The 22,716-nt window shown below is 62.4% G+C and overlaps 1 protein-coding gene across 18 annotated transcripts in view; it reads right to left on the minus strand.

Moving 5' to 3' along the window:
- Positions 1-1,137: 1,137 nt before the first annotated feature.
- JAKMIP3 (Janus kinase and microtubule interacting protein 3) overlaps positions 1,138-22,716 on the minus strand; it is a 32,515-nt gene continuing 10,936 nt past the window's right edge. For 2 of the 18 annotated variants that reach the window (XM_040991715.1, XM_040991705.1), the window contains 18 exons: positions 22,584-22,703; positions 21,416-21,562; positions 21,035-21,166; positions 19,867-19,902; positions 19,108-19,167; positions 17,841-17,969; positions 17,246-17,374; positions 15,772-15,855; positions 14,250-14,312; positions 12,051-12,149; positions 10,521-10,619; positions 10,396-10,449; positions 9,190-9,255; positions 8,628-8,696; positions 8,462-8,539; positions 2,831-3,034; positions 2,134-2,199; positions 1,138-1,210 (listed from right to left, as the gene is read on the minus strand). In XM_040991715.1, coding sequence (XP_040847649.1) covers positions 1,160-1,210; positions 2,134-2,199; positions 2,831-3,034; positions 8,462-8,539; positions 8,628-8,696; positions 9,190-9,255; positions 10,396-10,449; positions 10,521-10,619; positions 12,051-12,149; positions 14,250-14,312; positions 15,772-15,855; positions 17,246-17,374; positions 17,841-17,969; positions 19,108-19,167; positions 19,867-19,902; positions 21,035-21,166; positions 21,416-21,562; positions 22,584-22,703 — 1,686 coding nt within the window. In that variant the 3' untranslated portion in view covers positions 1,138-1,159. Of the gene's footprint in view, positions 1,211-2,133; positions 2,200-2,830; positions 3,035-8,461; positions 8,540-8,627; positions 8,714-9,155; positions 9,256-10,389; positions 10,450-10,520; positions 10,620-12,050; positions 12,150-14,249; positions 14,313-15,771; positions 15,856-17,245; positions 17,375-17,840; positions 17,970-19,107; positions 19,168-19,866; positions 19,903-21,034; positions 21,167-21,415; positions 21,563-22,583; positions 22,704-22,716 lie in introns of all 18 variants that reach the window. The other 16 variants (XM_040991714.1, XM_040991704.1, XM_040991716.1 and 13 more) reach the window with 15 other exon arrangements.

Genomic DNA, 22,716 nt, shown 5'->3' on the forward strand with positions numbered 1-22,716 from the left:
CTGGGGCCCGCACGGTTTCCGGGGCCGCCCTGTGACATCCGCTGAGGGCAGACTTTTTTGGGGCTGGGGGCGGGGACAGCCTGTCTCAACCTGTGGCCATGCTCCCTGCTGCTTGCTTCCTGCTGCAGGCCCACCCTCTGGGCCCACCCTGCTCCAGCCCAGCGTCCAGGGTGGGAGGAGGTGAGGAAAGCAGAGTGGGTCTGGCTCTAGCCTGACCGTGGTGATGCTGACGTGATGGGACAAGAGGGGTATGCAGCCCACCTGTCACTTGGTGCCTGGGACCCCAGCAGGTGCCTCACAGAGTCATCATGTAACCACAGGGTCACAGGGAGGTCTCAGGGGTCCCCGGAGCAGGGTTTTCTCTGAGGGCACAGCCTTCATCTTGCCACCAAGGGGGAGCCCATGCTGTCTGGGACACGGGTAGCAGTTACCGCGTGCATCAAGAGGGCAGGGCCGGCCAGCGCTCAGGCAGGGAGAGCCACTCCCCCAAGTGCAGGAGGGGGGCTGCCTGCCCAGAGGGGCACCCGGGAGCTCAGCAGCAGAGACCCAGCCTCTTCCAGGAAAGCTCCGGTGCACCCAATGAGTCCTGGTTCCAGCTCATTCCAAGGGGACAGCCCTCGGCACTGCTCCAGGCACTGTGACCACCGTGATGCAGGTGCACAGAGATCAAATCCTCTTGGGACGGCAGGGTCTAGAGGCAAGGTTGTGCTCCACGGCCAGTGGCCTCTGCTCTCTGATGCCATTGTGGACAGGGCGGCTGGCTCTTCTGCAGGCTGTGGGGAGAGACCAGGAGGATGGAGGTTAGGAGGATGTAGCCGGCGGGGCTGGGACAGTAGCAGTGGGGAACGAGCCTGCCATGACTCCTGCCCGTGAGAGCTGGGACCATGATGTGCCACGCCCATCCCGGGTGCTCCTGACTGGAGGAAACCCATGACAGCTTGTGCAGCAAGGCTTTTGGCCACGGCGAAGTCTCGATTCCAGCCTGGCCTGGCACAGCTCTCATGGTGGGGACTAACTGGGCCAGGCCCTCCCAGCAGGCCTGGCTCCCCAGCAGCCCTGGGGTGCCTCTGGGAGGCTTGTTGGGGGCAGGCCTGGTTGGGTAGGGTCCCTCTACAACTCTGCCCATGAACTACTCACCGCCTCGGGGCACCAGGACGAGCTAGGACCAGAGAATGAAAGCTAGGGAGAAAAATAAGAACAAAAATAGAAACTGAAAGGGCGGGGAGGGAGGAAGAACGGAAGGAAAGAGAGAGAAAAAAGAGTTTGTCGTCTTTCTGGCAAGAATCCTGCGTGCTGACAGACAGGGCAGGTGAGGGGCGTGGCCTGAGTCTGTGGGCAGGGTTAGCATCCACAGCCTCAGGACCTGCCGGCTGTGAAAATACAACAAAACCGGGGGCAGGTCCTGGGAGTACTAAGTGGAGATGACAAGAGACAGGCGGGAGGTGGGGCGCAGGCAGACCTAGCTGCACATAGCAGAGCTCGTGGGGAGGGTGTGGCTGCCGCCAAGAAGGGCTGGGCACGAGGGCGGGGAAGGGGGAATGGCCAGCTGCACGAGAAGGGCTGTCCTCTCTAGAACAAGATCACAGATGCGTGCCACACTGGACTCCCCGGGAAGCCAGAGTCCTCCAGCTCCTTTGGGGCCCGTGGGGGCTGCCCCCTTGCTGCCCGAGCAGAGAGCCTGTGGCCCCAGACATCACTGAGCTAGGTCCAACCCATGAAGGAGCTGGCCCTGAAGTGGGCTGGACCCCACAGGACTCGGGGTCCTCTCTGGCTCCTGGCCTGGGGAGTGTGGACTTGGACAGTCCTCCCAGGCCAGGGGGCCCTGGCGTTCTAGGTTCCACTGAGCACCTGTTTCACAGGGGCATCACAGGGGCCGCACTGAGGCCAGCTCCCAGGGCCCCAGTCAAGCTGCCTTGGGGAGCTGGCCCGGCAACTTTGGTGCACGGCCTGGCCGCTGAGGCAGTGCGAGACGTCAACCAGGCAGCAGGAGCCGGGCGGCGGGGAAGGGCTGCGCCCTTGGGCCCCTGGTCCTGGGTCCTTGCTGTGGCCACACCGACACCCACTCCTGCTCGGCCACGTGCCAAGTGAGTTATCCCATCTCTGCAAGTGCCTTGCCAGCCCGCAAGAGTTTACCTTTTCCTCCAGCTCTTTTATCTGCCTCTTCTGAGTTTCTATTCTTTCTTCTAACTCTTTGATTCTCTGCAATGTTAAAAGGAGAAAAATGTGCGATGTGTTCAGAAGATCTGAGCAACCAAGTGGGAAAAAACTCCACATTTTTCCTGGCTACGAGACCCTCAGAGCTTCCAGCAGCTCCTGAACAGGATGAGTACATGGGACCGCCAGGGGCTCCCCAAAGCCAAAGTCCCCTGGCCTGGGTCACACCCAAGCCTGAGCACAGCGCTTCCAAAGGGAGCAGGGCCACCAGTGGCCATCCTTACCCTCACTGCCCAGGGGACTGACACGGAAAGGGACTACTGGAGCCTGGCCTTGCCAGGCCCTGTCAACAGTACTCCATGCCTCAGCCCAGCTGAGCCTGCGTGGGGAGCCTTGTGCAAAGGAATTTCTTGGAATGCATCCGCGAGGCTGTTCCAGGCCTGCAAGAAGAGCAAGGGAGGCCACTCCCAGGCCAGCCGGATGAGCAAGCATGCAGCAGGGCTGGCTTCACCCCACTGCACTGGGACTGGCCCAGGCGGAGGTCCCTGAGTACTCTTGAGGCCCAGAGAAGGTCAGGGCTGTCACGCTGCCCAGGCAGTGCCCTTGGGTGTGGCCCCTGGGTGGCTCTCCCATGGGCACTTGGCCTGGCTCACAGGGTACCCCCATGCCCCCACACCTGCTGTGCCAGCTGCAGCAGCTCCATGCGCTCCCGCAGGATCTGTGCGTCCCGCTCACGCAGCTCACTCATGACCTGGCGCTTCCACTGCTCCACGGCCACCTTGAGCTTCTCACACTCCTCCTCGGTCAGCAGCGCGGCCACCTTGGCTCCTGCCTCCTGCTGCAGGGCGTCATACAGCATGGCTTCCAGCTCCAGGATGCGCTGGGGGCCGAGCAGAGGCATGCTGGAACTCCTCCTCCACGGGGCGGTGCTCCCGCAGGCAGGTGCCAGGGCCAGGCAGTGAGGGCGGGCCGCAGGCAGGTGCCAGGGCCAGGCAGTGAGGGCGGGCCACAACCAAGCCTCCGGGGCTCCTCTGATCTCTGGTAGAACCACAGACTCTCCCACCACAGAAAAGTCCTCCCGGAAGCCCACCAGGTCAGGGCTCCTGCTGGATACGGAGCCTGCAGGACAGCGGACGCCTGGGGCAGACGGGCAGGGCCCAGGCCAGGACTGGCTGGGGTGGGGCAGGAGGTGCCCCTTCACTGTTCTGGGGGGCACTGTGGGTGGGCGGCAGCCAAAGCACGGGCCTTTGTAATGGCAGCCGTGTACCCGTTGGGTCTGGAGGACAGACAGCGTCTCCGGGACCTGTCACCTTGGAGAGTAGCCAGCTGTCTGCCTCGGGGGACAGGGGACGGGGGTCTTTACTCCAGCCAAGGCAGACTGGAGACCCCCTTATGCAGGCAGAAATGGGACCAAATGGAAACAAAACAAAATAAAAGCCCCTTTGGCCACACGTCCATCTTATTGTTCCTAACAGGCGTGCAACAAACTGTCCCCAGCTGCCACAACCCTCCCGCGCGCAGGCGTCAGCTGTCACTGGCAGAAAAGCAGCCCTGAGTGCTGAGGAGGCTCTGCTGTCCCCAAACCGCCAGCTGCGACTCAGCATGACAATGGTGCCAGAAGGCAACCACGTCAGCACCTGCTCTGCAGCAGGGACCTCTGCACACCCTCACAGCACCCACAGCACCCTCTCACTCACCCCTCACCCTCACTCTCACCGTCACACTCACCCTCTCTCTCACTCATTCCTCACACTCACCCTCACTCTCAATCACCCCTCACCCACACTCACCCTCACTCTCACCCTCTCTCACACTAATTCCTCACACTCACCCTCACTCTCACTCATTCCTCACACTCACCCTCATTCTCCCCTCATACTCACCCTCACTCACTCACCCCTCACACTCACTCTCAATCACCCCTCACCCTCACTCTCATTCACCCCTCCATCCTCGCAGCACCCTCACCCTCATTCACCCCTCACCCTCACTCACCCCTCACCCTCACTCACCCCTCACCCTCACTCACCCCTCACTCTCACTCATCCCTCACCCTCACACTTACCCTTCACACTCACTCACCCCTCACACTCACCCCTCCATCCTCACTCACCCCTCACATTCACCCTTACTCTCACTCACCCCTCACACTCACCCCTCACACTCACTCACCCCTCCACCCTCACTCACCCTGCCACACTCACTCACTCCTCCACAGCTCTTATCTTCACACACAGACCCAAAACACCACCTAGGCAGAGCCTACACACGATCACACAGGAAGTGACCCTCACAGCACTGCAAAGGAAGGGGACCCTGTGAGAGACCACACTGTACTTGTGTCTCGTGAGTTGCTGTGTTGGTTCCCAGTGGCCTTTGACTATGCTGGGCAGCTGAGGTCCTGACCCCCTGCAGTGCACGCCACCATACAGGTGACATATGTGTCCTCTGGAAAGCTGAGATGGTTCTCATGGGTGCTTCTGGAAGCAATAGGGGCCCCAGATTGCCAGCCATGCTTAGGCCCATGTGCTCTGCACCTACAGGAACATGTAGGCAGTGGGCAGCGGGGTACAGCCAGGGCCTCTTTTCCCACTTGGTTCTGAGCCCATGTTTCACCCTGCCACTCACAGCACAACCAGTCTGCCCTCCGGGCCACTCTGGCTGTGGTGTTTCTGGACATGACCACGTCCGCCAGAGCAAAAGAAGCAGGGACCCAGGACACGGTGTCAACTTCTCTCCATACTCACTCCACCTCCTCACTCAGGATGCCAGCAAGACTGGAGCCAGACTAGGGTGGGAGAATGCTGAAACGATCAGTCCTAACGCCTGCAAGCCCTCAGTGCCGTAAGCATTCCAGCATTCTCCTCAGCGTCCACACCGGCAGCCAAACCGAAGCCCCGGGTACATGTGGCAGACTGTGTGCCTGAACAGACGGAGCGCTCTGAGTGGCCACGGGCACACACAGAACGGGAGCAGGCCGAGCTGGGCACATTGCAACACAGGTGACACAGAGGCCCATCCAGATGCGCCCCTCACACCTTTCACCTTCCCCACCAGCAGGGGCACAGAGCATGCGAGGTGTCACCCTGTGCATGCCCACCTTCTGAGCAAGCCCAAGAACCGTCCTGCAGACACACTCATTTGCACACAGGACGTCAGAACTGAACAGTCCGCTGCAGGCCCAGGGAATGACCAGTGATTGGACATGGCCCAGGGGCCACTGTCTGGGACAAGGGAGGCATACGTGTCCCATCAAGTTTTGCTCACTCGGTGGTGGGGTGTCCGCCTCACTGTCAGGCAGGTGAAGAGGCCAGTGGGCAGCGCTGTGGGCAGCCATGGCTGTGGAGGCCCCAAGCACGCACAGTGGTGTAGCCCAGCAGCCCTGGATGACACCGGCGCTCTCCAAGGGCCTGGCAGGGCCTGTGCGCCCCTCGCATCTGCATCGCGACTCTTCTGACAGGAGCGTTTAGAAAGCAGGAAGTGTAGCATAAAATGGCCCAATCCTGCCGAATGTTGAAAGCATACACTAGCTTATCCTGAGGGAGGCCAGGGGAGAGCGGCCAGAAGCCCAGGCTTCCTGGGGCTGGACCTGACGTGAACTGCTCCTTTGTCCAATTTTCTGTGCTGTGAATCAGAGTTCTATGTGCACTGTTTCCATTCAGGAGGGAACAGTAAGAAAGGACAGGCGGATCTCTTCCTTCTCCCGCCCCTCTCTTCAGGATGGCTTTGGAATTCCTCCCCTCCCCCTGCTTGCCAGGCACCTCAGGTGCACACTCCCTGCCTGCCTAGTCAGAGGAGAGGCTGTCCCACGTGTGCTGTGGCCAGGTTTCCAGCCTGGGGTTGGGGACGGCTTCCCACCAGAGGAAGAGCTGGGGGCACAGCATCGGCCAGGGCGGTGTGGGGGCCTCTGGTCTCCACACTGCCCCAGGGTTGTGGGCACCCAGAGACAGTGGTGAGGACAGCAGCGAAGAAAGCCGCATCCGCATACCATAGTGACTGTGATGACAAAACTGGAGGATCGCTGAAGGCCAGCCCAGTGCCACTGCCCGCTCCACGCCCTTCCTGCACCCAGACTGAGCTGGGCTCAGCCCCATTAACCTGCAAAGCCCCTCCTGGTCACACTGGCTTCCACGCTGACCCCAGATGTATTGTAGTTGAGCCCTGCTCCTCCACCTGAGGGGTTGGCACCTCTGTGTGAGGGAGAGGCATCAATGTGTGCTGTAGGCACGCGGCAGACAGCGGAGCCAGACTCCTGCTTTTGCTCTCAGGGACTGGGCTTGTCGGATCCGAGTCTTCCGCCTGGCTGCTCAGACCAGGGCCTACCACACAGAAAGGACTACCATGCTCAGGTTCCCATTACAACATTGTCAAGGTCACCACCATTGTAACCACCACCATCATGACATCACCACATCACCACCATCACCACCATCACCATCACCACCATCACCACCACATCACCATCATCGCCACCATCACCATCACCACCACCACCACCACCATCACCACCACCACCACCACCATCACCATCATCACCATCATCATCATCACCATCACCACCATCACCACCATCACCATCACCACCATCACCACCACATCACCATCATCGCCACCATCACCATCACCACCACCACCACCACCATCACCATCACCACCACCACCATCACCACCACCATCACCACCATCACCCACCATCACCACCACCATCACCATCCACCATCACATCATCACCACCATCACTACCATCACCACCCACCATCACACCATCACCACCACCACCACCATCACCACCACCACCATCACATCACCACCATCATTACCACCACCACCATCACCACCACCACCACCATCACCACCACCACCATCACCACCACCACCACCATCACCACCACCACCATTACCATGACATCACCATCATTACCATGACATCACCACATCATCACCAGTCTTTATCACTACCATCACCATCATCACCATCACTATCACATCACCATCACCACCATCATCATTGTGACCACTGCCTTCACTCTGAGAGCCCCCAGCCTGGAGCAGGTCCTAACAATGAGTCTTTTCAGCTCAGCCAACCTGTGTTGAGTAGCTCAGGTCAGGCAGATCAGTGGGGGAGCCAGGGCCCTGACTGGGCTGGGTGCCCCCTTGACTGTCCTAGTGGTGACATTTGCCCACTAACAGGCCAGAGCCCTCCTGTTTGGCAGAGTTTCCTGCAGGGGATGCATGTGTCTGCTTGGCCAGTCCAGGGGATTGAAGGAGATGGGGGTGGGGACTCAGGGACACCTGCCAGCTCCCAACAGCAGAACCTGCCTTCAACCTGGTCTGCAAGCTAGAAATGAATATGCCATGGCATTCAAGTCGCAGAAGACACAGCAGAGAGGACCACAGCCTCCGCTCCCACGGCCTCCACTTGCATGGAAGACACGGCAGAGGGGACCACGGCCTCCGGTTCTGGTCCTCCCAGGTCACGCAGGGGACAAGACCACTCTGGGGAGCCAGGGTCTGCTGACAGTCCAAGCTAGCAAGACAGAGCCTTAGGAGGAGTGCACCCAGCACACACAAGTTTGCAGCATCCTGTTGAGGGTCACGTGGTCACTGTCACGTCCTGTGTCACATGGGCAATGCCCCTTGCTCTCACCCAGGCACAGCAGGGGGTGCCCTGTCCCAGGAGGCAGAGCCTGGCTGGTCTCCTAAGCTCCAGGGGCAGCAGGAGCAGCAGCCCACCAGACTTCCAGGGGGCCGGCCACGACACACTCTGTACAGGGCACGTTTGCCCTCCTACAAACCCGGGAGTGTGTGTCAGCATCTATGCCAGAGAGCACTGGGCTGCAGCTGCACCTGCTTCCACCTGCACCACTGGTCACTTGTCGTAAGCTGCCCTTCAGAACCCAGCCTTGGGAGGAGAGCAAGGCATGCATCCTGCAAGGTGACACTGACGAACAGGTGTGGCTCACTGCCACAAAGCCAGGCGGGGCGGGGCGGGAGTGCACGGCTCAGGTAACACTTGCTACACTCCGTCTGCTCCCGCCGCCTCCGGTTAATTCACAAATGTGATTTCTAACATCTCCCTCCGCATGTCTGTGCACACCTTACACTGCAACATTTACTGAGGGGCAAGCACATGCTCCCAGGACCCACCCCGTGGGCTGAGGGGTCTCATGGGGGCAAAGCAGAGGTTGTCCCCAGGCTGACCTCTGAGACTCAACCCACACAGACATCTTGGACATTCTGCTGGGCCTGACAGTTTCGCCTGCCTTTGCCCCAGCCTGCCCACTCAGAGCCCCGCAGTCTCCCCTACCTTGTGGGCTTGGTCCAACGACTGCTTCCTGTAGTCCAGCTCCTCATCCAGGTAACCCTTCTGTTTGCTAAACAGCTCCTGGATGAGAGGACGGTGTGTGTCGGCCTCTGGCACCTGAACCAGCAGTGCTGTGCACACCACAGGGCCTCGGGGGACGCCCGCCCACCTTCTCCTGCTCCAGGTCCACCATCTTCCGCTGCAGTGCCATCTCCGTCTCCTCGATCTGCTGGAGCCACTGGGCAACATAGAAGGCTGGTGCCACCAGGTGCCCCCCAGGGCCCTCCTGTTCCCTGGGCATGGCTTTGGGGAGGAGCTGGGCAGGGCACTGCCAGGGTCAGGGTGCGGCTGGCATGGTGAGCTCATCCTGGCCACCGCCCATGTTTCCATGAGCAGAGTCTGGCCGGGGGGGGCAGAAACCACTGTTCCCCTCGTGGCTGGGGCACCGCTCACCCAGGAGGCGGGGCCCCTAGGAGGGAGTTGGTGAGTCAAGCAGTGAATATTAAAGGCTTTCTGACTCTCACTCCATGTAAGGAAACCGAGGCGGAGTCGCAGTCTGGGCAGGTCTGGCTGACTCTTGGAATGGACGCACAGTACACGCCTAATGCTCCTGTGCCAGGTCACCTGTGGCACTGGGGACTCGGGCCCCACTGCCCACTGCCCCTCCCAGGGAGGGGGTCGTCTCTGAACTGAGCACACAGCCTGCTGCTCGGGGCTTGCGGCCACTTTACCTTTTCAGCCAAGGTCAGGACTGTCCTAGCTTGAATGACAACCACCTGCTCCTCGTTGGTCAGATTCTGCAATGGGAGAGAAACGCAGTAAGGGCAGAGGCTGCTGAACGGGCAGGGCAGCTGAATGATGGGTGCAAGGAAGTAGGAGGGGAAGAGGGAAGGGCCGTGCCCAGGGCCCTCGGATGGCAGCGCCCTCCCTCACCCCTAGACCTCCGGCTGTTCTGTTCCTTGCACCAGGGCAGCCTGGGAGCAGCTGGGCCTGTGCAAGAGCAGGTAGGTGGTTCTCCCTCCTGCTCCCGTCTCTCAAAGCCAGTCTTCTGTACATACAGCCATGCAGGGGTGGGGGCAGGGCCATGGGCAAAGGCGGTGTGCCAGGCTTGAAGCCAGGGGCCCGCCGAGTGCTATCCTTGTGACCCCTGTGTCTGCTTCAGGAGCCAACGGAGCATCCCTGGAGGATGCAGACACCTGACAGGTTGAACCCCTGGCCTGTTGGCATTGACCCTCGGGACAGCCCAGAGCAGAGACGGGAGCAGGGAGGGACCTGCCTGGGGCCGCTGCTGGCAAAGGCCCCAACCACCCCAGAACCCCCAAGTCAGGACAGGCTCACTCAGAAGACCTGGATGGCCCTGACTCCCCAGGGCAGCATCTCGGCCAGCTGGCTGGACTACAGAGGGTGCAAGACAGATGGCTGGTGCATGGAAGCGTGGATGGAGGAAGGGAAGGTGGAGGGAGGGCAGAGGGAGGGAGGATGGAGGGGGGATGCAGGGGGGATGGAGGGGGGAAGGTGGGCAGACAGAGCGACAGAAGGAATGTATCTTGGGGCAGAGGGGCCATTATCCTATTCCCTTGGTAACTGTCCCCCGAGGACTTTGCCACAGGAACTGGAGTTCTGCCTCCAGAGAGGCTTAGGGCTCATATAGGGGGTCAGCTCCTGTCCAAAGCCAAGGACATGGGAGCCCCTGGGAGGCTGGGGACACTGGGGAAGCCCCGCAGACAGCCAAGGACTGAAGGGGCCCAGAGCGCAAGCACAGGCCTGGGATACCAGGCTGACGCCCCATGTGGGCTCTGCAGAGGCCCGGATGGCTCCTCCCCAGTGTGGGACCTGCTGCCAGCAGAGGCTGGGCCACGGGAGGTGCTGGACTCGGGGGTCTCGGGTGAAGGTGGCACGAGGGGCATGCACGAGTCAGGAGAGCGACATACACTTACGGCGTTATCCCCCAGAATGTCCAGCTTCTTCATCAGCTCGGGGACCACGATGTCCTGGGAGGCCGGAGACAGCGGGGTAAGCCTCGGCCGGCAGGGGGAGGAGCAGGGGCGGGGGCGGGGCTTACCGGCACACCTTCGGCTTCACAGCACACCTGCAGCGGGCTCTTCCCGTCCACAAAGGGCGTGTGGTGGAGGGTGATGGCGGGCGACTTCCTCTCCCTCTCCTGAGACCGAGCAGAAGGTTGGGTGGGGGGCAGTGGCTCCCCTCCCATCCCATACCCCACCCTCCCTGGGGAGCTGTGCCAGGCCCAGGAGCACCAGCGGAGGGCTCCCAGAAGGTGGTGGCAGAAACCCCTGCCCCTGGAGATGCCCCATGTGCTCCCAGGCTCAGGTAGGCTGTGTGATTCTGGCTCCAGGACGTCCCAGTCGAGTGGTGCTGAGCAGACCCACCCACGAGTGGACCAACAACCCAGGGTCCTCAGGAAGAGCCACCCACAGCCCCTAGGGGACACAGCTGCTGGCCTTGCACAGGCGAGGGCCACATGCAGATCCCAGGACGCCAATGGGGGTGTTCGTCCCCTTGGGGCTTTGAAGGGCGCCTCCATCAGGACCCCGGGTGAACTGCACTCCACTAGGTGGAGGCATGGGTGCTGGGGCTGGGCTGGGGTGGCTGGCCAGCAGAGGTCACACTGTACGGTCCTTCCTCCTAGTCTTGCGGGTACACTACACTGCCCAGCCCACCTCACGGGCGGTACGCGAGCAGTGACGACTGCCCACCCTGGCCTCCCATCACCGTGGTGTCCTCACCCCCAGCCCTCCCTCAACAGAGCACAACCAGAAACACATGGACTGGGCAGATGGCGCCCACGCTGCCACCGAGGTGTGCCTCAGTGTGCATGCAGGCGGCTAGGACACGGAGGACATTCTCCAGAACTCAGGTTGAGCCCTGCCGTCCCTCAGGGAGACCTGACGGAGCTCGGGTGCTGGGTCCCTGCCGTCCCTCAGGGAGACCTGACGGAGCTCGGGTGCTGGGTCCCTGCCGTCCCTCAGGGAGACCTGACGGAGCTCGGGTGCTGGGTCCCTGCTGTCCCTCAGGGAGACCCAGAAGGAGCAACCATGTTCTCTTTGGCAGGATCCAGTCACAGGACAGCCATTTGTGGAGTCAACCAGCAGGTGGAAGGTTTCTCTTGCAAATAAGAAAATAGCTGAACAAAGTAGTCCCCTTTGAGAGGAGACCGAGCAAGACGTGGGCTAGTGTGGCAGGATGGTTCTGGATGGACAATGCCCCTCAGCCCTGGGCTCCCCTGCCTCCAGACACGCTCTGGGCTGGTGACTCGGTCTTGCGGTGGCCACAGAGCATGGCAGGCTGTCACTCAGCCTCCCTGCAGTTTGCACTGCTCTTGTCTTCCTTCCACGACACATCCCAGGGCTCCTACCTGCCCAGGTTGCTCCTGCTCCACTCTCACTGGCCAGCCCCGCCTGGGTGCCTGGGCTGTGTCTGGTCATGTGTGACCTGGACTTTGGGTGCCCCACTCAAAGGTTCACATGGCTCAGGGGGAGCCAGGCCAGGAACCCAAAGCAGCCCCCTAGTGGGCACAGCCATGGTATGTGGGGCCCCAGCCCCCACAGCCCCACAGTCCCCTACACCCCCCTACCTCCAGCTCCAGGACCCTGAACTCCAGTAGCTCATTCTGGTCTTTGGCGTCCTGGACCTCATGCTTTAGCCGAGCCTCCTCCACTTCCATGTGCTTGATCTGCGAGGCAGATGACACATAGATGAGATGGCTCACTGCTCTCCCTACAGGGGCTGAGGTCAGCTCCTACCTGCTGGACAGCTGCTGGTGCCCTGGGTGGACGTGAGGTCAGCCCATGGCCCACTGGACAGCTGCTGTACCCTGGGTAGACGTGAGGTCAGCCCATGGCCCACTGGACAGCTGCTGTGCCCTGGGTGGATGTGAGGTCAGCCCATGGCCTGCTGACAGCTGCTGGTGCCTGGGTGGACGTGAGGTCAGCCCATGGCCCACTGGACAGCTGCTGTGCCCTGGGTGGATGTGAGGTCAGCCCATGGCCCACTGGACAGCTGCTGTGCCCTGGGTGGATGTGAGGTCAGCCCATGGCCCACTGGACAGCTGCTGTGCCCTGGGTGGATGTGAGGTCAGCCCATGGCCTGCTGACAGCTGCTGGTGCCCGGGTGGATAGCTGTCGGCTGCACCCAGCCTGCACCTGGCCAATGCTCCACCCACAGTGCTAATGTTGTGTAGCTGAACTCCAGCAGTGGTTGGCAGGCCCAGTGAGGCTGCCGTGGTCACCTGGGACCAGGCAGTGGGCCTGGGTGTGGAGGAGTGATCTTGAGCCTGGCCAGCCATCAGAGCAGGATGGCCCCTGTGGCTCCCTGGCACTGCTGGAGCCAAGCTAGCTCTGAACCTGAGGGGCACTGCTCGCTGGAGGCCACTGTCCAGGCTTGGCCAATCAAAGCAAAGAGAACCAGTGGTGTCGTTGCCTGACACAGGGGGACCACGTCTTCTGAAGGCAGGGTGTCCAGAGCAGTGTCTTGGGGACACCCAGCTTCTCCAGCACGTAAAGTTGAATTTAGGAACCTTAGGTGACAGGCCAGCACTCAGGGGACTGCATGTGGGAGCACTGGCCCTGGCTCTTGGAGGACTGGCTCGGGTGGGCACTGGGCCTGCCACTGTGTGCTGCACTCAGCCTGCAGTGCAACAAGCATGGGCAATGGCTCTTGGGGGGCTGGCTCGGGTGGGCACTGGGCCTGCCACTGTGTGCTGCACTCAGCCTGCAGGGCAACAAGCATGGGCAATGGCTCTTGGGGGGCTGGCTCGGGTGGGCACTGGGCCTGCCACTGTGTGCTGCACACAGCCCACAGGGCCACAAGCTCGACCCTGTGCCTGGCAGAGCCCAGACCTGAGTGGAGGAGCACACTGGCATGCGTGGGCATCAGTGCAGGAGTGTGAGCAGGGACCCAGCAGCCCGTGGCAATTACAGGGCGGGGGGAGCGCTGAGCCATGCAACCTCCCCACACCCACTGGGCTACTGCTCCCTCCAGGCCAGGCCCAAGACCCTCAGACCTTAGGAGTCACCTGCAGCTAGTGCCCTGAGCTGTGAACTGCCTCTCGAGCACCGGCAGCATGGTGGGCTCCATCAAGAGGAGGACACGGCCTGGAAGGCCAGACCCCGCCCCCATCCATTCTGGCCTGGGGAGGCCCTTGGCCCCGGCAGATGCGAAGTTGGTAATGAGAACACCTGGCTGTGGGCTCTTTTCTGGTCCATCACCCGGCAGACACCCTTCCAGCCAGGCGAACCATGCTGGGGCAGGTTGTGTACTCCTGGAGCCCCTTGTCCACAGGCCAGCAGGGCTCGCAGCCAGACAGGGACGCAGGAGAGGCCTGCTCTGAGCACCTCAGGGTGCCCCCCCCCCCGAGCATCATGGGCCTTTATGGCAATGTGCAGGGGATTCTGGCAGCTTCCCAGGGCAATGCCCGCCCAGGGCCTTGTGCTACCTCATTCAGGGGACCCAGAGCACAGCAGAACAACGCATGTATGGGGATGCAGTTCCATCCGGCTCTGCTGGACCTGGGGCACAGGGCCCTGCGTCCTCACCAGGCGCCCTGCCCTGCAGGATGGGGAAGGACACAGCCAGCAGCCTGGGTGCCAATGGCCCTGGGGTGGCGGGCCAGGAACACTCCTGTCCCCTGATGGCATGCCCGTTCTTGGGATGGGACAGCAGGGACCAGTCCACCAGACCCTGGGTGCCTGCACGCCCTACGAGCATGGGGTGAACTGGGCACCTGCTTGCCAGAGGGGGGCTGGTTGGGTGCTTTCTCCTGGCTGAGCCGTACCTTTTCCACCAGCTCTTGATTCCTTCGATACAGTGCTTGCTTCTCTTCAATCCACTTCATGTCCTAGAGAAGGAAATTAAAACTCAGGAGGAGACAAAATGTCAGCCACGCCACTGCCACCGGACAGCCACTGGCACCCTTGGCGCCTGGCGCTGGAGGCCAGCCCTGGACACCTGTAGGTCCCACAGACAGCAGAAACCGTTTCCTTGGTGCAGGGAGATGGCGTGGAGCAGCCTCAAGAGCACCCCTTGGGGACACTGCCTCCTCAGACAACACCCCGGTGCAGGTGTCACAGGTACAGGGGACCCTGACCCTGTGGGAAGAGGTCACTTGGGGTGCAGCTCTGTCCACTTTACCCGCAGACCACAGCAGAAAGCAGCCGTGTGCCCCTTCCTGTTGCGGGCCATGTGTCACCTCACTGAGCGCACCCTGAGCCCCTGCTGCGAGGATGCCCAGTGCCCCTGGCCAGCATCCCCAGCCAGCACTCCCTGCCCACCCCACCAGGGGCATGCAGCCCCGCTGGGAGGAAGCTGGAGGGCACAGGCTGGGTTTCGGCTCCCTGTTCCAAGGCTGCCTGTACAGCCTGTGCCCAGCAGGAAGGGCTTGCTTCTGTCAGAGAAGGAAGCGGTCTCCACTTGCCCCACTCCGCCCCGCCCAGTCACCTAGCCACTTGCCGCAGCATGGGTGGCAGCTCCTGTGAGACCGGCCAGTGTGTTAGAGTTGAGGAATCTGAGGACCCACTGGGAGCCCGTGGGCCTGGGCATGGGGGTGAGGCACAGCCCCGTGTGGGTCAGGTACTCAGTCATGGGTGAGGCAGCACTGACCCCGGGGCTCGTCCCCTGGCCTGCGCGTGAGGATCCAGACAGGTAGCTGGGCCTGGAGAAGCATGTCCCTGCTCCCAGATTGGCTGCAACTTGCCCTGCTCTGCATGTCCGCAGCCCAGCTCACCCGGGCCTGCCGCCTTGGGGACAATAACCGCAAGGGATGTGAGGAGCCGTAGATCTAGAGGACGGGGACGACAGGGTCTGCATCTCGGATGCTCCCTTCCCCTGGGGAGGGGCTTCTGCAGCCAAAACCAGGCAGGAAGTTCTGTGGCTGGGCAGGAGCCACAGGGTCGCCGTCCCGGCCCTGACTCAGAGCCCAGAGAGGACTCGGAGGACTGCTGGGTCCTGCCATGAGAGGCCCTGTCCTGCCGTCCCGGGCTTCTTGCCTCACTCCAGGCTTGCTGTGGGACTCCTCAGGCACGGATGCCTTCAGCTTTGGACCCCCATTTGGTGGGACCCGCACAAGGTACAGTCCTAACATGCACAACCGCTGTCCACCTTGCCTGCAGGGGCCCACCCGGGACCTGTGGACACTCACCTGCCCCTGCTCAGCCAGTGCCTTCTCCAGGTCCTCCACCCGCGCCTGCAGGGGCCCACCCGGGACCTGTGGACGCTCACCTGCCCCTGCTCAGCCAGTGCCTTCTCCAGGTCCTCCACCTGTGCCTGCAGGGGCCCACCCGGGACCTGTGGACGCTCACCTGCCCCTGCTCAGCCAGTGCCTTCTCCAGGTCCTCCACCCGTGCCTGCGCCCTCTGCATGTCTGCCTGCAGCTGCTCGCGGGTCTGCAAGACGGAAGGGGACAAGGGTGTCGTCTCTCTTGGCTGGGTGGACAGGTGAACGGACAGACAGGTGGCACACAACAATGCGGGAAGACAAGATGGACAACCGGACAGACAGGCGGTGCACATGGCAGGGATAGCGCCTCGGTGGCCCTGGCCTGCATCTGACTGGGCTGAGAAGAGACTGCCCACTCCTAGGAAAATGGGAGTCAGGCTTCCTGAGTCCTGAGACCACCTGGCACACACGCCCTCAGCACTGGGCCGGGGAGAAGATGCCTCCAGCTGTTGCAGTGCCCAGGAGCCTGACTGGCGAGCACCCTGCCACGCACCCCATCCCAGCTGCCCAGGGGCCTGGTTGGCAAGCGCCCTGCCACGCATCCCATCCCAGCTGCTCAGGGGCCTAGCTGGCGAGTGCTGCTGGCTGCCCAAGGGCCTGGTCAGTGAGCGCCCTGTTCTGCAGCCTGGCCTGGCTGCCCGGGACCACTGGGCACTCAGGCACAGGTCACGTCTCTGAGCTCTTTCCACCTCCCCGCCCCGGTGGGTCTTGGCCACATTGTCCGGGGCCGCTGGCCAGCACAGCAGGACACAGCCTGCACTGGCAAGCACTTCACGGCAGGTACCTCCGTGGCATCCAAAAGGCAGCACAGGAACCGTGGGCAGAACACCAGGCAGCCAGGGTGGATGACCCGGGCAGGGTGCGCTGCCAATGCTGCCCTGTTCTGCAGCCTGGCCTGGCCCCTACTGCAGTCCCTCAGAGCAGGAGCCTCCTGCCCCATGGGTGACTGGGGGAGTGGGTTCCAGAGAAGTCCCAGACCCCACAGCTACTTGCTCAGGAAAGCCCCTGAGCTCCACAGAGAGAGGTCCCTACACAGCACGGCAGTCACAGCTGCACGCCAGCTTCCTCTGGGAAGAGGGCTTTAGGCTGAGAGCGCAAGAGTGCCCTTCACCACCCAGCGCCATCTCCAAAGCCTGGAGCCTGTGCAGCCCCCAGTGGCCAGCAGAGGGCGCCTACAGCCCCAGTGCTGGCCTCGGGATACCATTTTAGGGAAGCTGGGGTGATGCAGGCAGTGCTTGCGCAGTCCCAGTGCTGTCCCTCCCTGCTGAGGGCCCCAGCTGCCTTGCCTTTGGATCCTACAGGCCCTCAGAGGAACAAGCACGTGCCCAGCCAGGGCAGACCAAGTGCAGGCCCTGCAGAGGCTGCTTCCCAGTGGCTGTGGAAAGGAGGGGAGGGGAGGGGAGAGGAGGTCAGGGCAGAGGCAGGAAGGGGAAGAAAGGGGAGGGGAGGGCAGAAGAGAGGAGGGAAGGGGAGGGGAGAACCCTGCCCTGCTGGTAGTGGAGACCCCAGCTGGTGCCACGGCAGGTGGCAAGGGGACAGAGTAGAAGCCACTTAGACCTTAACTTCTCGCTCTGCATCCAGTGTCCCTCCGACCTGCTCCTGCAGCAACGCATACGCTCTCTGCAGTGCCTGGTACTCCATGGTCAGCTGCCGGAAGCGCAGCTCCGTCTCCTCCTTGGCCACGCCCTGTGGTGGCATCAGAAGAAAGCCAACATCAGCACCGCCCGCAGCCAACATGGCCCAGCTGTCCCCAGTGAGGCCCCAAAGAGTGGTGGCAGCCAGGGAACCCCATGGAGTCCGGTGGAAGGGTGCCTGGGACAGCCCTGAGTCTCTGCAATGGACAGCTAGGCCAGGCTCCCCCGAGACCCCTGCTACTCGGGCCGCCTGGGTCTGTGACCTTTGTCACTGACGGAGCCCATACGAGGCCTTGGTCTGTGCTGTGTCGCAGGAGGTGAACCGAGCTTCGTGGGAGGACTGACTCCGCCAGGGTCATGATCCTGCCGCCGTCCCAGCTGCCACCTCTGCAGGGGTACCTGCTGGCCCCACAGCCCTTGGGAATAGGGAGGGCCCGTGCCCAGTAGAGCTGGCGCCTAGAAGCCTGACCTGGCCCGGCACCCTGCAGCTCTGGGCACTGCCGTGAGACTCCACCTACCTCCTCCAGGTCGTCGTCCGGGGTGCACGGGGTCTGGTCCGTCCTGTCCGTGTGGTAAGAGATGGAGGAGCCATCCGACTCCAGTGACGCCTCTTCGTCATAGCCAAAGAAGGTCTCCACGACAATAGGCTTCGGGGCCAAGGGGCGGCGTCAGTGTGGGCCCGGCTGCCTCCTGCGGCTGCAGCACCCCATACCTGCCTCTGCCCCGAATGCCCACGCAGGGCCCTCCCCAAGAAGCTGCCAGCCGTGGCGGGACACACACAGGAAGGACACTGGGCACCTGCTGGTCTCAGCAGGGAACAAAGTAGGGCAGGGCCTCGCCCCAGTGGCCCCTCACCACTGCCTCCGACCCCTCAGGGCTGTGCCGGGGTCGCTGCCTCTTCTTAGCTCTTTGTCCTCTGCAGACCCGTCCTGGTGCCCACCCTGAACTGGTCCCTGGCTGCCTGCTACTCTGTCAGCCTTCCCTGAGGCCCCCACCCTGGGCTCCCCTATGGCTGCCCCCTGCAGATCCCCCCATAACCCCGCTTTCCTGGAGCCGAGCCAGGCCCCTCGAGGAACAGCTCTCCCTGAAGTCCCCACAGACATGTCTGCCATCAACTAGGGGGCAAGGAGGCCCAGAGGCCTGACTCTCCTGTCACTGCAGGTCAGCTGAGTCCCAACATCGCCTGTCCGTTCGTCCAGTCCGGTTGCCCCAGGCTCAGTCATGTCCTCACACCTGCTCTCTGCCTTTCTCTGCCTTGGCTTCCTCCATAGCAGCATCGCAGCGAGCGCCAAGGCCAAGGTTGAGCAAAACACCTGCGGAGAACCCCCCAGCGGCCCACAGGCCCAAAGTGCAGGGAAGCTGGGACTGGGGGCTCCTCCTCAGCTCCCAGTTTAAACCAGAGCTTTGTGGTATAGGTCCCCCCAGGCCTCCAGTTTCCTAGATACGCAGTTCAGCCACATGAGGCCCGTGTAGGGCCACGGCGAGGGCTGTGGCAGCGGCAGACTGGGCTGGGACATGGCTAGAGCCAGGACCCCAGGCAGGCATGGCCCACAGAAGGTCAAGAGTGTGGCCAACTACAGCATGGCTGTCAGCCAGCCATCCTTGGAGCTGTGTCCTGCAGGGCATCCCTTGTGCCTGTCACCTCTGGCTCCCCTGAGGATCCCCGGGCACAAGGCTGGTCTTGGAGCTCAGTGCTGGGGGGTGTCCCGCTTGGGTCCTGTCCCAGGAAGGAGTGAGTGACAGTGTCGCGGCTGTCCACTTCGGTGCCAAGGGCACCAGCCCTACCTTGGGGAGCTTCGCCATCTTCTTCCTCTGCTTCCGTAATCGCAGGAGTTTGTCACGTTCCTGCAAAGGCCAGTGGCGGAGGTTTCCCGAGTGCTGACCCCGGCAGCTGTGCACACAGCCTGCTGCTCTGGCAGTCAGAGGTCCGTGTCCACATGCTGTCCACAGCCCTGTGCCAGCTGGACATGTGGCCTGGCCCCAGGTGCCACCCAGACTGTGTGGGCAGCCTGTGCCCCCCAGGCCTGGTCAGGGGCCACGGGGTTGGTTCTGAGAGCAGGTACAACCTGCTCCTGTTGGGGCAGGGCACGGGAAAGGCCCACATAGACAAGGGAATTTCTAGAAGGACCTATGGCCCAGGTCCCTCCTGCTCTGCAGAAACAGTGCTCACCCCTACACGGAGAAGGACTGCTGCCACATGTTGCCACCCGGAGCCTGCCCCTAACTAGGGGATAACACTGCATTTGGGTGGCTCAAGAGGGTCTGTCCATATTGCCAAGGAGAGCCTCACAGTGGGGGGCATCCTGAACGGGCGGCCATCGGCCTCCCAGGGTCCAGGAGAACAATCACGTGGCGGGTACCATCTCCCTTGGGCAGCACAGACCTCCCCCTGCCCCCCCGGGCAGCACTGACCCTGGGCTGCGCCTTCCTCCCCTGTCGGGCCAGGCAGGGGACCACCTGAAAGGCTGCTATGGCCGCCTGGCAGCCTCAGCACGGGAGGAGCTGGGACGGCTGTGTTGGCCCAGGGCGGGCATGGACACTTACCAGCACGCTCTTCACGTAGCCAGCAGTCTCGAGGGTCTGGGAAGAAAAAGGCCCCATGAAACACCTCCCCAGACACCGCCCCCAGAGTGGCTACCAGCCTCCAGCCCTGGCTGCCACATCCTGACCCAATGTCCTGGAGTTCTCTGAACTTCTGGAGCACTTCTTGTCTGCTGGACAGCAGGGATCTGCTTGGCTGGTATTACGGACACCTGATATGGACGAGAGCTTGCCACCCCTCCACCTGGTTTTGCAGGAAACCTCTTCACTTAGAAGGGGGCCATGGCTTCCTGGCCACACTGCCAGTGATAGAGGGGACAGCACTGACACAGAACAAGGACAGCAGCCCTCCCAACATGGCCTCCTGTAGACTGCAAGTTCCGACAAGAAGCCGGAGGGGCCAGGTTGGGACAGCAGGTGGCAGGGGGTGTCCCTGCGGGCAGACTGGCAAACTGCTGGGGGCAGCCCAGGAACAGGCCAGGCTGCCGGAGGCCCCAAGCCGGTGCCTTGGGAGAGGGTGGGGCCTGAATCCACGCGAGTTTCCATAAGGACAGAAGGAGAGATTCTGACAGAGAGGGTGCCAGCCTGAGGAAGACAGAGGCGGAGGTTCAGGGAGGCAGTGGGTGCTGACAAGCCTCCAGGCGCTCCCTGGGGCCCAAGAGGGGAGCCTAGCCGGAGTGTCCCAAGGGAACGCTCCACAGGTTCCAGGAGTTTGGAAATGTGGCTTCTGGACTGGGGGAGCAAGACGTGGCTCTCTTGTGTCATAGGTCCTGTGTGTGTTGTGGGGGAGATGTGGCTGGGGGTCATGGGCTCTGTTTGTCGTGTGTATGTGTGTGTGTATTGGGAGGAGAATAGACATGGCTAAGGATCATGAGCCCCGCGTGCGTGCGCATGTATATGTGTGTGTAACAGACATGGCTGGGGTGTGGTTCCTATGGGAGAGCAGATACGGCCAAGGGTCATGGACCTTGTATATGTGTGGCGGGCAGCAGACATGGCCAGGGATCGTGAGCCCCGTATGCAGTGGTAAGTGACAGAAGTGCAGGAACTGACAGGCAGCCTAAGGACAAGCCGGGAGCAGAGGGTGGCGTGGCAAGGCAGCCCGGGTCACACTCCCTCAGCCGCAGGGGCTCCCACGGCCGAGCGCCCACGCCGGGAGCGCCCACCGCACCTTGGAGAGCTCGTCAATGAGGCTCTGCTGCTCGGCGAGCTGCACTTTGAGGAAGTCGATCTCTCTCTCATCCTGACTCTGGTCCAGGTCGTTCAGGGAGCTGGGCCTGCGGATGACGCCGGCTCGCTGCCTCTGCAACGCAGACATGGCACAGTGGGAGGACATGGGGTGCCCTTGCTCGGCCTGCCTGGCCTGGGCTGCTTACGGCACCCCTAGGGGCTGCCCAGGCCGACGGCCCCCGGGGACACAAGGCCTGGCCAATTGCAGCTGGCACGGTGGCCCTGACACGAGCAGAGCCGCCAGTCCTAGAGCGCGGCGATGGGGACCACAGCAGGCCAGGGCCAGCCTCAGGGCCAAGGCCAGCGCCCTGGCGGCCCTCACCATCTCTATGTTCTCCTGGGTGATGAACTTCAGCTTGTTCTCCACTCGCCGCAGGGTGTGCGACAGATCCTCGTTTTTCCGAGTCAGGCGCTTGTTTTTATCCAGCAGTGGCTTGTACTGACTCTCAGCTTCTCTCAGGCGCTTTAACTGAAAGGCAAGGGGGGTCACTGGTGACTGCTCTGAGTCACCAGCAGAGCAAGCGGGCCCTGGCGGACACCTGCTGTGCGAAGGAAGAAGTCCAGCTCGTGCCAGGTGGGCCCAGTTGGCTGCGGTCTTCTAGACACTCAGTGGTCAGGGGACAGGGGCCAGGTGGCTGGGCGCCACGTCCTGGGGTGGGTCCTATCCCCCCACAGATGAGGAGGAAGGAAAAGCACAAGCTCTCTGTTGCTACCAGCCCGCTGAGCCCAACTCCAGGAAACGTAGACGCCCCACACCTCTGGGCCCCAAGCACAATGGAAACGGCCCTTGCAGCTCCCTCAGCCCCAACAGCCTGCACAGCCCTCACAGCCCTCAGTCCTCACAGCCCTCAGCCCTCACAGCCCTCACAGCCCTCAGTCCTCACAGCCCTCAGCCCTCACAGCCCTAACAGCCCTCAGCCCTCATAGCCCTCACAGCCCTCACAGCCCTCAGCCCTCACAGCCCTCACAGCCCTCACAGCCCTCAGCCCTCACAGCCCTCAGCCCTCACAGCCCTCACAGCCCTCAGCCCTCAGCCCTCACAGCCCTCACAGCCCTCACAGCCTTCAGCCCTCTCAGCCCTCACAGCCCCCTCAGCCCTCACAGCCCTCACAGCCCTCAGCCCTCACAGCCCTCAGCCCTCACAGCCCTCACAGCCCTCAGCCCTCACAGCCCTCAGCCCTCACAGCCCTCAGCCCTCACAGCCCTCACAGCCCTCACAGCCCTCACAGCCCCCTCAGCCCTCACAGCCCTCACAGCCCTAACAGCTCTCAGCCCTCATAGCCCTCACAGCCCTCACAGCCCTCAGCCCTCACAGCCCTCACAGCCCTCACAGCCCCCTCAGCCCTCACAGCCCTCACAGCCCTCACAGCCCTCACAAACCTCAGCTCCCACAGCCCTCACAGCCTTCACAGCCCTCACAGCCCTCACAGCCCCCACAGCCCTCAGCCCTCAGTGTCCATGACCCCCACAGCGACCACCCCATTGCTCACCAGCTCGTTCCTCTCTTCCGACAGCAAGGCGTTGCGGTCCTCCAGCTTGCGGACGATCGCGCTCAGCTCAGCGATTTTAAGTTGGAAGCGCCGGGCATCCTTTTCATCCAACTGCTGTTCCTAAAACAAGAAC

Source organism: Ochotona curzoniae, unplaced genomic scaffold (genome assembly GCF_017591425.1).
Source record: "Ochotona curzoniae isolate NIBS_2020 unplaced genomic scaffold, NIBS_Ocur_1.0 contig_66, whole genome shotgun sequence".
In the NCBI taxonomy this organism is placed as follows: domain Eukaryota; kingdom Metazoa; phylum Chordata; class Mammalia; order Lagomorpha; family Ochotonidae; genus Ochotona; species Ochotona curzoniae.